This window comes from Mustela putorius, unplaced genomic scaffold (genome assembly GCF_011764305.1).
Source record: "Mustela putorius furo isolate JIRA1106 unplaced genomic scaffold, ASM1176430v1.1 tig00003907_pilon_pilon_pilon:0A:0A:0A:0A, whole genome shotgun sequence".
Classification (NCBI taxonomy): Eukaryota; Metazoa; Chordata; class Mammalia; order Carnivora; family Mustelidae; genus Mustela; species Mustela putorius.
Genome location: NW_025422055.1, coordinates 461,621 through 475,564, shown reverse-complemented (window position 1 = coordinate 475,564; position 13,944 = coordinate 461,621). Strand labels below are relative to the sequence as shown.

Sequence of the window (13,944 nt, the reverse complement as noted above, 5' to 3'; positions counted from 1 at the left end):
TAATTTATTCATTCATTTATCTATCTAAAAATATTTATTGAGCTCATGCTGTCTGCCAGGTACTGCTCTAATTCACACAGGTAATTAACAAAGTCCTGTCTTTATGGAGCTAACATTCTGGTTGGAAATGGAGAATAAACAAACCAGTAGAAATATAGCATGCCAGATGATAAGAGCTATGACTTCCAGTCATTCCATTTCAATGGAAATTTTCATGCATCTTTTTCTCCAAACTTAAAACTTCACTATTTTCATTTTCTCTTCTCCTAGCAGCACTTGATCTTCTGTTTTGACTAAACCTGCCTGAGAACTTAGTCTTTGGGCCTCTTCTCTTTTCCAAATTTTTCCTATCTCATACCTAGATTAGATGACATATAAATGCTAAGAACTCCAAAGAGGTATATCTAACCCATGCCTCTTTGCTGAACTTCAGATTCCTATATACCATGACTACTTAACATCTCCAGTAGGACTACCAAAAGGTCGCTCAAAGAAGGAATGATAGTTTTCTCCCTCAAATCTGTTCTTCCTCATATCCTTTTCCAGATCAATAAATCTAGTCAGAAGCAATAATCTGGTACAGATGCTAGACTATATAGGGTCATAAATCCCTTCCTACAGATGAGGCCCAAGAAATGTAATTGGTTTTGCTTAGGTTATACAGTGTGACAGGGTAGGTTAGAAGTCAATTTCTCTGTCTCATAGAATTATAGAATACCAAAAAGGAAAAAGGCACTAGTAATCATGTAGGCCACTTCTCTATTACAGAAGAGAACAAAGGTCTGTGGAATTTAAGAAACTAAGAGATTGTGATAGAACTGGTTTAATGTACACACACACACACACACACACACATAAATCTTCTTAAATCAATAATTAGCAGTGCAAAGGTGAAAAGACACATGAGAGACACGTGTAAAAATTGCAGCAGAGAGCAGTCAAGTCCAGACAAAATTGACAGGGAAGATTTCACCAAGGAAGTGGATGGAACTGTCTTGAAAGACCTACAATATTTTTCTAGGCTGGAGTGCGAGGCCGTGAGGGCACTCCAGGAGAAACCCTCAGATACTTGACTTCTCTGCGACATTTGAGAATGTTGTGGATTTGCTTCACCTTGACATTCTTTTCATTCGTATGCATGATACCACAGTTTCCTTCCCCATCTCAAATGCTATATTTCATTCTTAAGGCAGTACTTTAACACTCTTAGTTTGTTTTCCCAAGTGAGGTGAAATTCTAGAGAATGTGTAAACAAATCAAAATCCCTGAAATCTGAATCTACTAAATCATATAACTAGTCTAAATCCTACTGCCATGAGCTGCACAGCATGTTACACCATATGGTGAATAAAATAGTTTGATTCAAAGATAAACATTATTTTTTGAACAAAAGAAACCTTTCTCCATTCCCCTTACTATTTTCAAGTGTAACTTTGTTAAATCTAATGTTGAGCAGATACTTTTTAGATTTGTAAACATTTTGTTTTCTCTAAGCTAATAACGAGGTTGTTTTCTGATGCTTCCATATAAACGTTGAGGTTGTAAGGAAAAGTCATAGGATCATTATTGCACCATCTGTTCCAGCTGGTTTTGTTTTAGTCACGTGCTTTTCAGTGTTCTTACTGAGCTATCAACAAACTGCCAATTAATTATGAAAACCTAACACGTTGTCAGAGGTTATAGTACTGAGAAAGTGAGATCATGAGTCAGTATATCATGGGATTGATTACTACTGATTTATAATTTCCAGAACACCTTCTGTGAAGGAGTGAACTTTTAAAGACATAATAATGACATCTTTGGATCCTGTAGCTGAGGAGAAATAAGAAAACGATAATTATTTTCTGAGCGTCTATCAAGAAGTGTCATCTTTTTATTTAGATTGCTAATTGATGGCTATCTAATTGGATTCAATTATTTTTCTTACTAATATCTTAATAAAGAAAATCTTGCAAGGTAGTCATTCACAGAAGATAAATGAAGAAGCTTGTCTTAGTTTTTTGTCTTATCTAACACTTACTGCTGAGCTCAATGCCTATCTGCAATAGAAATCAGGGTTCTCCCCAGCCCCCCAAAAGTAGCTGATCTTTTTAAAAAAGATTTAACTAATTAATTAATTAATTAATCTGAGAGAGAGTAGAGAAGGGGCAGAGGGAGAAGAAAAGATAGAGAATCTCTGCACCTAGTGCAGAGCTGACTCAGGGCTCTATCTCATGACCCTGAGATCTTGACCTGAGCCAAAACCAGGAGTCAGATGTTCAACTGACCAAGTCACCCAGGTGCCCTGGTATCTGCTTTTAATATCAGTTATTTCATTTTTTTCTGTGACACCAAATAAATTGCTCCATTTGTCTTAATAGCTTTTGATGAGATAAAAAGTATGTATTTTTATTATTATATTTTAAGTTTTTGTAAAACTTTGTATTAATAAGAAATTTTAGTCATGAAAATATAAGATTATCAATGAAAAAATTAATCATGGCTAATAATATGAGAAGTAGATGAAAATGGTATAAATAAGTTGTATAATACACTGAAGATTTGCATGTTGACTTGTTACCAACTTTTTGTAAAATTTCGTAAAGCAGACGTTCCTAGCCTATTGTTTTCTGGCAGAAAAAAATACTTCAAGAGATTATTGATCTAATTATCATTATGTGGAAGTTTTCTCACTCAAAATTTGTGAGATTTTTTTTTGGTCATCTATTAAAATTAAGTAATTGTTTATTTAATCTATATTTTATAGTATATGAAATATTTTTAGCTGTGTGGAATATATGTGTGTGTGAATGTGTGTGTGTGGTGGGTGAGAGAGTGAGAGAGGAAGAGAGAGAGAAGACAGAAAAATAAAAACCCTTAAATGAGGAGCTTAAGAAATTTATGACCCAACCTTTACCCTGTCATAATGAGACAAGGTTGTTGCCATGCCTCTTTCCTACCTTTCCTGTTTGACAACTGAAGGAACATAGTATTCAGAACCCCTAATAAAATATCCCTTCAGCTAAGTTGGTCCGGTTTGCTTTATTCTTGGGCTCTATCTTAGATTTAAAATATTCCATCCAGTTGTCTTATAAACAAATATTTACCTCTGAGAGAAGTATTAGACTATACATCAAAATGACAGCAAAGGGATGGATTGCAAATGAAATTATTTAGTTTTCTGGTTCAGTTTCAGATGTTTTGTAGTGGTCGTGAAATAGGAATTGCATTCAATATTGTCAGAATGCAAGAAAACACAATCTTTTTTTTTTTTTTTTTTTTTTTTTTTTGCTCTTGAATGCAGGATGACATTCACTTATGCATTCATTTATTGAGTGTCTAGTAGGTACCAGGCAATATGCTAGGCCCAGATGCTATAATGCTGAGAAAAACCAATCACCAGATCCCTGTATTCATGAAGTTTGAAGAAGAGAGATATATAATGTAGTGAAGAAGTCCACCATTATTTAAATAATCATATTAATGATGTATAATTACAAATGGTTGTTCTGAAATGAAGGAAGACTGATCTATGAGCATGAGTAACTAAGAAATGTAGCTCAAGCTTGATATTATGGGAAAGGTTCTTAAGAGATATGTCTGATATGTGAAGGTCTTTGGGAGATAAATGGGGTGGGAAAAGGTATACTTCCAGTAGAAGAAAGTAAGGTACAAAAGTCTCATAGTGAGAATGGACCAAGTTCAGAGAATTAAATGAAACTCAGTGTGGCTGGAGAGCAGTTCTCTAGAAGAGAAAAACATTCAGAGCCTAGATTTTGCAATTGCAGGATAGATCAAGGATTTTGGTTTTTATCTTAAGGGTAAATGAGTATATCCTAAAGTTATTAACAAGGGCAATGAAGTCATCATATTTGCCTTTGACATGACCATGTGAGCTATTGCATAGGGAATGATTCAGGGTGCATAAGCATGAATGGGGATGGCCAGTAAGGTTGTACTTGGGGCAGTTTAGGGGAGATGTGGTGGTGATAGTGTGAACTCAGGTTTTGACAGTAGACTGGAAAGAAACTGATTCTAAGAGATACATTTTGAAGGCAGAACTAACAGAGCTTAGGGATGAGTTTAGTATGAAAGTTAAGGGAGTCAAAGGTGTCTCTTCATTTCTGGCTTGACTAAATGGGCAAACGAGAATCTGGGAAAGGGTGACTTTATGTGAGGCTTGTATACCATGAACTGTTTTGAAATATACATGTAGCTGACTCTTCTAATCTGGAGTTTGGATGAGAAGCAATGATGCAAAATTTCTCTCTGCTATCCCAAACTACAGCATTCTTGTGTATTCTTTCATAAAAAAAAAAAAAAAAAAAAAAAAAAAAAAAGCATAGAAAGAAGCAATTACCATTAATTTATATGGAAAATTTTTGAGTGTTCTCAGACCTCCCTCTTAGGCTTTTCTGATACCTTAGGACACCTCTTACTACTGGATGCCAAAATAAATCCAGATAAAACACAGATGCTCACAGGCACAGTTCAAAATCCTGGTAGCTTGGTGCTGGGATGCTGAGGGTAGTTCTGTCTGGGAAGGAGCTTGGCAGGGCAACACTCTCTACTCCACCCTCCGGAGGAATGCTGCTTCTGGGCTCACTTCAAAACAAATGCTGAGCACTATTTTTTCTTCTCATCTTTTTGTTTGTTTGTTTGTTTTTGTGAAAACAAAAATCCTTTTCAGATTTCTTTTGGGTAGTAAAAACAGGTACTGCTAGTGTAGTTGTTCCTTAAAAACAAAGTGGTCTAAAAGCATGAGGTAGCTGTAATTAAAATGATAGATGATGTTGAAATGTCTGGCTGGATGGAGGGAGCAGGTAAGTGGCTAAGAATGAAATTTGGTAAGCTATACTATTTAATAGTGAAGCAAAGGAGTGGGATGAAGCTATGCAAGGACTGAGAAATTTTCATAAATTCTAGAGAAACAGAAGAGAGGGGTGTCTTAAACACCAAGTAAAGTGACCATTTCTTGAAACAAAGAAATATTACTTTGGTTTTTTTTCAATTAACATATAATGCATTATTTGTTTCGGGAATACAGATCTGTGAATCATCAGTCTTACCAAAGAAATGTTACTTTGATAGAGTGATAGAGATAGAAACATGCTTGAGTGAACTAGTTTTGGAAATTAGCTAGAAGGATATACACAACTCTTTCAGAATATTCAGGAAGTAGAGGAGAGAAATTATCTTAAAACCTGGGCGATTTGAGCATCTTTAAAGATGGAAGTTAATAACTGGGTGGGGACATTTAGACAACAGTAACTATCAGGTTTAATTAATTGGTTAAGTTTCTCAAGAAGTCAGATATACAGAACAGGGGGAGAAAGAGCTTCTTTATTGTCACAATAGGGACAAAGATGTGCCGGTGAAAGTGATAAAATGGGATATGGTTTAATTCAAAGCATAGATTTATTTTTTGGAAGAGGGCTTAGAGTTTATATAATAAATTCATGCCATTTTACAATTACTCTGGTATATTTAAAGATAAAGAGCAGTGGACAGACTCACACGGCTTTTAGTTTAAAATACTTATTAAGAAAATTTTAGGAAAATATTCTTTTAGCTAGTATTGGGAAAATGTATTCATAACTCAGTATAACCCTCTGCCTTATTTTTGTTGTACCTCAGTTTATTAAGTACCTACCATAGAAGACCACCTTGTCAAACTCTTACCAGCCATTGCTAGTGAATTATAATAGCTATAGTTTTATTAAGTGTTATTCATCAAATGTACTCAAAAACAAGTTCAAGATTTATAAGTATGTTGATAATTGTACTCTATATGGATGCTTAGAAATTTAGCCATGGCTTAAGGTTTTGTTTTTTGTTTTTTGTTTTTTCATTTTCTTTCAACTTAATTTTAAAATATTTTTTTAAAAGATTTTATTTATTTGAGAGAGAGAGAATGAGAGAGAGAGAGCATGAGAAGTGGGAGGGTCAGAGGGAGAAGCAGACTCCCTGCCGAGCAGGGAGCCAGATGCAGGACTCGATCCCAGGACTCCAGGATCATGACCTGAGCCAAAGGCAGTCGCTTAACCAAATGAGCCACTCAGGCATCCCCAACTTCATTTTAATTAATTCTCCTCCATACCTTTTGATTGGCATTTATATCTCCATGTATTTAATGTTGTGTAAGGCTGTGTGAGTGAACAAAACAGTGTTTATTTGTTTGTTATGATCAAGGGTATCATAATCTTTTTTTGGAGATGCTTACCTATTATGGATTCAGTTGGCAATTGCCTACAAGTTTTGATTAGATCTGTGGAGATTTCTATGCACTATTGAATACTTCTTGAAGAATTTTTTCAATATATAAAACATTTTCTCATTACTTCCAATGCTAATTTTCACAGGTGAGAACCAATGAGAATGTTTAAGTGCTGGTCAGCAGTTTTGGTTCTTGGATTCATTTTTCTGGAGTCAGAAGGAAGGCCAACCAAAGAAGCAGGATATGGCCTTCAATCCTACCAACCTCTAATCAGATTGCGACACAAGGTACAGTCAGCATTCTGAATTTGCTCACAGTGCCTAGCAATTATGAACTGAACTATTAGGTGTCTGCTTTATTATTCACTTAGGAGCACTTATTGCAGTATATGCCTTCAGAATATAATTTCTGTATAAAAATGCACATTTTAAAACATGAAATTGTAGCAATTAGGAAATTTATAATTTGGGGAATTAAATATTTCTTAAAGTATAGAGATGGCTCATTGAAAAAAATCATTTAAATTTACATTAAGTCATGGTAATAGTGACATAAAAATAAGTAAATATGTTAAGACCCTATCAGCTAGACAGACTAGATAGTTTCTGTTATTCCCATATTAAATTTAGAACTTTTTAAACTAAAACATTGTTATGCTTTTAAATTTGAAGTAAAAGTAAACAAAAAAGATGTCTATACCATCTGGAGTTAGATAGGCTGGTAAAGAAATTAATATTTATGGAAATCATTAAATGTTTTAATTTCATAAAAAATCATAATTTTACATTTTTAATATTGAGGAAATACTTCACTTTCTTATGTTAAATATTTTCAAGTATAAAATAAATAGGCTTTAGGCATACTATAAATTACATAATGTATTTACATTAATTAAGCTGGTACTTTTATTTTAATAATAGGGCAACTTTAATACTAAAGTAGCTGTTTATTCAATCAAATTAAAAGTTTATAATACATTTTGATTTTCATTCAAAGTAGGAATCAAAACAAAAAATGACATATTAATTATGGAGAAAATATATATCTTAAAATTTCTTATTTGTCTTAAAAAAAACTTGAAATAAATATAAGTACAGTTGGCCCCTCAACAATATTAAGTGTTAGGGATGCTGGCCCCTGCATAGTTGAAAATCCATGCATAACTTTTTTTTTTTTTTTTAAGATTTTGTTTATTTATTTGACAGAGAGAGAGAGAGTGAGAAAGCACAAGCCGGGGGGTGTCAGGCAGAGGCAGAGGGAGAAGCAGGCTCTCCATTGAGCAGAGAGTCAACATGGGTCTAGATCCCAGGACCCTGGGATCATGACCTGATCTGAAGGCAAGTGCTTAACACACTGAGCCACTCAGGTGCCCCACACATAACTTTTGGCCCCCAATTCTTAAATATTAATAGCTTACTATTGAGTGAATCCTTACTGATAATATAAACAGTTAATGAACACATATTTTGTGCGTTATGTGTATTATATAGTATATTCTCACAATAGAGTAAGCAAGAGAAAAGAAAATGCTAATGAAAATTATAAGGAGGAAAAATACAGTTACAGTAAAGTACCATATTAATTTTAAAAATTGTGTGTAAGTGGGTCATTCAGTTCAGACCTGTGTTGTACACATACATGTATAATACACATGTATTTACATTGCATCTGTACACATTGCATATATTTTGCTGAAAATCTTTCACATTCTAATGTTTTGATAAAATCACTAATCTTGACTGGAATTTTTATGTGCCAGATCATAGGGTAGGCTCTTAAATGTACTATTTTATTTAATCTCCAAAATAGTATTATAAAGATGTACCTTTTTCATTTGATATATGAAAAGTCGCAATTTTTAGAAATGTTAAGGGATTTTATGAATGCCTACATTTATGAAGTATATTAATTGACTAAGGTAACATGCAGTACAGTTTTGGTAGCCAGAAAAAAATAAAAAAGTAAAATATTGAAACATACTTCAATTACAAAAATCATTCTTGAAATTTAGTCACATGTAAATCTAAGTAAGTTTCTGGATAAATGCAGCTGGAGAATTGACCTTGTTTCACTATCTTTCCAATTATCATTTGTGTCCCCTACCTCATAGACTAACAATTAGTTTTATCCTACTCCAAAGCATAGAGATAAGAACTCATTTATGAACATTCTCAAAACATATTACTAATACAATATATTGGCTCATTTTGTTGCATACCAGTGAAGATGCATTCTGTGCTGTTTGTCTACCCTAAGTTATGTATCTTGAGGTCAGGAACTATGCCTTTCTAATCCTTTCATTCCTGATGCTGTGAACATAATAGATAAGGTTTAATTGTCTCCGTGGCAGAAAAATGATGGCAGAATGTGTAGTTATGCAGTTTTTATTATTCTCCTGCTAAATATAATACCACAGCTTTTTATGTGTCAGTGTACATTTATAAACAAACTATTTTAAATTAAATTTGGATGTTGAAGATAAATTTTCATGCATTGCTGTGAGATTTAGTAAACCTTTATTTTTTTAATATTTTAGAAGATTTTATTTATTTATTTGACAGAGAGAGATCACAAGTAGGCAGAGAGAGAGAGAGGAGGAAGCAGGCTCCCTGCTGAGCAGAAAGCCCGATGCGGGGCTCCATGTGGGGCTCCATCCCAGTACCCTGGGATCATGACCTGAGCCGAAGGCAGAGGCTTTAACTCACTGAGGCACCCAGGTGCCCCTTTAGTAAACCTTTAAAGAAAAGAAATGACATAATGAATTAAGCCTATTTTAGAAACACTAATAATCACCAAAAATGATCGAATTTAATTCCCAATCTTTTCCATCTCGGTGGCTCTTACCTCTAAATAGTTAAACGTAATACATGATTACTGGTATTTAAAAGCAGAGAGGTAGAATGTTAGTAATACCTAACTACTAAATGATTTAAGACAGAGGTAAAATTAAGCTATTAAAGTCATTTGTGAAAGTGTGTGTGTGAAAACTTGTATTTGACAGGAGCAAAGAAGTACCCACAGTTGTACAGTCCCTGTCAAACCTCACCAAGTACTTTCTGCTCACTAGCAACATCCCCATGCAACTGGGCTCATATGCAACGTTATTGGTGAAACCTCCCCAAACCGTAATTAAAAATAGAACAGTCACAGACATTGCTTATCTCCCTTTTGAAATATGTTTTCACAATTTGTCATGGTTATGAGATATATATATATATATGTGTGTGTGTGTGATTTGTTTATTTGTTTTTTGGATGGTTCCTTCCTTCCTTCCATTATAATGTGAACTACTACTCATCTTGCTATACCATAACACCTAGAATTGTGTTTGGCCCATAGTCAACACTTCATAAATACATATGGAATTAATGATTCCATCTGCTGACTAGAATAAACTGAAATCATATATATATCTGATATATATATTATAGAGTTTATTATATTACATAGTTTATTATAATGAATAATACATTAATTAGGTATAATTTGTTCTGTTTATGAGAGTAAAATCAACAGAACAATATGTAATAACATATTTAAAGTAAATTATTTTAATATCATTACAAAGATAAATTCCCTATTCTTTGTTATTTTTTAACCTTCAGTTTCATTGAAATTGCAAACAATATGTCTAAATTTCTGTAAGACTTAGGGAATGGATAAGAAGATTTTCTATTCGGATTAAATTCCACTGTTTTGAATATATTTATTGACTAGAAAACAATAAAATAATATAAATAATATATATGATACATCTTGATATATACTAGCTATTTTCCACATTTTTCCCAGAGAGGTGTCAGGACTTTGGGTATGAACAAATACACGTTTAGAACTCATGTTTACCGGGCGCCTGCGTGGCTCAGTGGGTTGAGCCGCTGCCTTCGGCTGGGGTCATGATCTCAGGTCCTGGGATCGAGTTCCGCATCGGGCTCTCTGCTCGGCAGGGAGCCTGCTTCCTCCTCTCTCTCTGCCTGCCTCTCTGCCTACTTGTGATCTCTCTCTGTCAAATAAATAAATAAAAAATCTTAAAAAAAAAAGAACTCATGTTTACCAAATATTTGCATGCCAACTGTGTAATGAATCCTCTCTGGGGACCAAAAAGTGAAATGTGGTTTATTTGTCAGATTACATAGAAATGTTGTAGATTTAAATGTAAATATATATGTACATATTTATATCACTTACAACTCAGGTATACATAAATGTGACTGAAAACATGTTTGCATCATAAATATGAATATCATATACATCCATCATGTTAATTATAGAAATTGTAATTATAGTCCACAGTATATCTGAAGGAGTTGATCATGTGTTTCACCTTTGTGTTTATCCAACAGGCATTTATGGAATATCAAATGTAGGAATGTAGCAGCTTTATTTTATACATTAGGTCTTTTAATTATTGAATATTCCTAAGTGCTTTTATGGTTTTTCCATAGATGAGGAAACTGGAGTTCACAAATATATAGTAATTTTTAATGCCATGTATCTAGAAAGTTAGAGAAAGGATTTAGGATTTAAGATAAAGTACTTTTTAAAAAAATATTTTATTTGGGGCGCCTGGGTGGCTCAGTGGGTTGGGCCGCTGCCTTCGGCTCAGGTCATGATCTCAGGGTCCTGGGATTGAGTCCCGCATCAGGCTCTCTGCTCAGCAGGGAGCCTGCTTCCTCCTCTCTCTCTCTCTGCCTACTTGTGATCTCTCTCTGTCAAATAAATAAATAAAATCTTTTTAAAAAATTTTTATTTATTTAGTTGACAAATTATTTTGAATTAAATTTGGATGTTGAAGATAAATTATGCATTGCTGTGAGATTTAATAAACCTTTTTTTTTAAATTTTTTAAAAGATTTTATTTACTTGACAGACAGAGATCACAAGTAGGCAGAGAGGCAGGCAGAGAGAGAGGAGGAAGCAGGCTCCTTGGGGAGTAGAGAGCCTGATGCAGGACTTGATCCCAGGACCCTGGGATCATGACCTGAGCCAAAGGCAGAGGCTTTAACCCACTGAGCCACCCAGGAGCCCCAAGAGACTAAATACTGAATGCAGAGTATGCAGTGAGAACTTTTCATAGTAATTTGACCTATGTACCATATATTTCCTATTCTCCCCATGTTTTTATCACATGTAGGAAGATGGGATTCTATGTCTCTTTGTGGTTGGATTGAACTATGTGTCTAGTTGTGGACAATGAGTTAAGGGAAGTGCCATGGAATGCATTTGGACTGAATATTTGATCACAATTATAAAATGTTTCTGAACTCTCTTTTTTTTTTTTTTTAATTTTTTTATTTATTTATCAGAGAGAGAGAGGGGGAGAGAGCAAGCACAGGCAGACAGAATGGCAGGCAGAGGCAGAGGGAGAAGCAGGCTCCCTGCTGAGCAAGGAGCCCGATGTGGGACTCGATCCCAGGACGCTGGGATCATGACCTGAGCCGAAGGCAGCTGCTTAACCAACTGAGCCACCCAGGCGTCCCTGAACTCTCTTTTTCATCTAGCATTAAAAACAGCATCTGTTCAAGGTAGTGATTGCTTAATCATCCCAAGTTTCTAAATAACTAGGATTAGTAAAACACCCTGGCAATTAGTGATTGTCTTGAAATGTGAAATGAGAGGGAGAAAACAAAACAAAACAAAACACTTTTGTTTTAAACCACTGAGATTGGAAGTTATTAACTCCACATTGACTGTAGCCCATCCTCGCCAATAAAGACAGAAGTAGAACTCAGACTCACATCACCTCATCAGAAATCCTGGGCTCCTTCTCTGTGCCATCTTGGCTTCGTGTTTCATTTCCACTCTTCAGATTTTTCTTACCCTCTTTCTCTACTTCTATTTGTCTCTACTACTTGTTGGGTCATAATGGCCCATCACAATGTAACTTCCTGTTGTATTTACAACACTGCAATAGGCATGTCCTAACATTCTAGCGCATTGTCCCATACTCTGATTGATTGGCTATGAATTCTGTTAGAAACAGGATTATGTACATAATATATATCTTACTTCACTTTTCTCACATCACACCCATCATACTGCTGCATTGTTTGCTGCTGATGATAATCAAAGTCAGGCCTGAAAAATGTTATGAAGATAATAGGAGTGTTCTTACATACATCTATCTAGTGGGACCACTTAGAGACCTTAAAATTCTTACAACTTTATGTGACCAGGGAATGCTATGTCCATTTTATGGTACAAAGCTACCCCTGCAAACCTCAAGTATCCTGTGATTCCTTTACCTTCTGAATCAAAATGTTTGTCTATGAGAGTAGATACTGTGCAAATGGGCAAAGAGTTGTCATAGCTTAATAAGTCCAGAGAGTGTTGCTATGCCCCATTGTACAGTGTAATTCAAAGACATCATTTGTGGGAGATGATTTTTTACTTTTGGTATAAAAGAATGATAGCTGTGGATTGGTGAAGAGTGGCAGAAGAGAACTCTAGGGAAAGAGAGAAACATTAAACAATACATCAAAACCATGACCGCTTAGAGCCTGGAAACCTTCAGGCAAACCCAAGAGCATTATTTCCTGACTGAGGAAAAATTGTACCCTTCTATCTGAAACCTCTGACTGCTTGCAGCATGTTCAATGGAAGGCCCTTAACATGTTAATATATTTTTGTGGAGGTCGGGAAGCAATCTGGCACACTATCTAAGAGCAAAAATGATGGCGATGAAGGGAGAGAAAGATTACTGGTCAAATAATTAAATATTAAAGACAGTACTGACTAATATATATGTTGATATATGTATCCCATATTCATCATAATGGTTGAATATTATTAATAAATCTCAGATTTTTTTCTAATCAAGGAAGTTATGTTTGAAAAATCAGAACGTTTTTGAAATTTTATTTCTGAAAAATGGGATTCTGATATTAATCGAGCTAGTTCCCACAGCCTAGTTTCCACAAGGCAGGATGAATAGGACAAGGTTCCACCAGCACATACCACCAGGAATGTTACATGATCTCTGAGCCGAAGGACACCAGCTTTACTGCATGGGCCATGAGCCTGCCTGTTCTTTGCACCCAAGGAAGACATTATCTCTGTACTAGACAGTAAGCATGTGAATGGAGATACAATCTCTCTCTTCTAAGGTTGTAAAGACACTTGCTCTTCTCTCTAGAGAGAGATATTATCTCTGAGTTTCAAGGAAGTTTTTTAAACAAAAGCCTTGAACAAATAGTCCAGAGCAAATGGCAATCAGTGTCTCGGTTCCTGACGCCTCAGAACTATGAGGCACCATCAGGGTTTCCTGATACACATGGAGAGGACCACCTTTAACAGGAGGTGAGAGTTGCCGTCAGGTATATCTATCTAAGGCCCGAATTAAAGCTGTGTGTGCTTCAAAGTTGATTGGTACACTAAACACATGGTACATGGTTATAGCTTCATCCTACTTTTTGCCTGGTTAACCTTGTCTTTTCTGGAACTTGAAGGGGAAAAAATATTTTGCTCGCCTTTGGATGTGTTGCATGCATATTTATTCCTTCAAACCAGGGGGAATTTGATAAACTGGGGGAAATTGGCATGCAATGGACTGAATTATTTTGCTTAACAAAAATAAGTAAACAAAGGGATATATCTGCTTTCTAAAATTCTTAAGATGAAGACTTACTACAGAAAATTGTCATTTGATCTCTTCAAGAACTAAGTCTCAAAGCAGAACTATTATTATTGTTTTGTAGGGTGGTGTGCAGGAAGGATGCTCCCTTACACTTCTCTGACTCTACATTAAA

At 35.0% G+C, this 13,944-nt stretch overlaps 1 protein-coding gene across 2 annotated transcripts in view; it reads left to right on the top strand.

Moving 5' to 3' along the window:
- Window positions 1-13,944, top strand: part of LOC101687418 (follistatin-related protein 5) — a 484,818-nt gene that overhangs the window by 39,846 nt on the left and 431,028 nt on the right. For both annotated transcript variants that reach the window (XM_045068434.1, XM_045068433.1), the window contains exon 2: window positions 6,342-6,483. In XM_045068434.1, coding sequence (XP_044924369.1) covers window positions 6,352-6,483 — 132 coding nt within the window. In that variant the 5' untranslated portion in view covers window positions 6,342-6,351. The remainder of the gene's footprint in view (window positions 1-6,341; window positions 6,484-13,944) is intronic.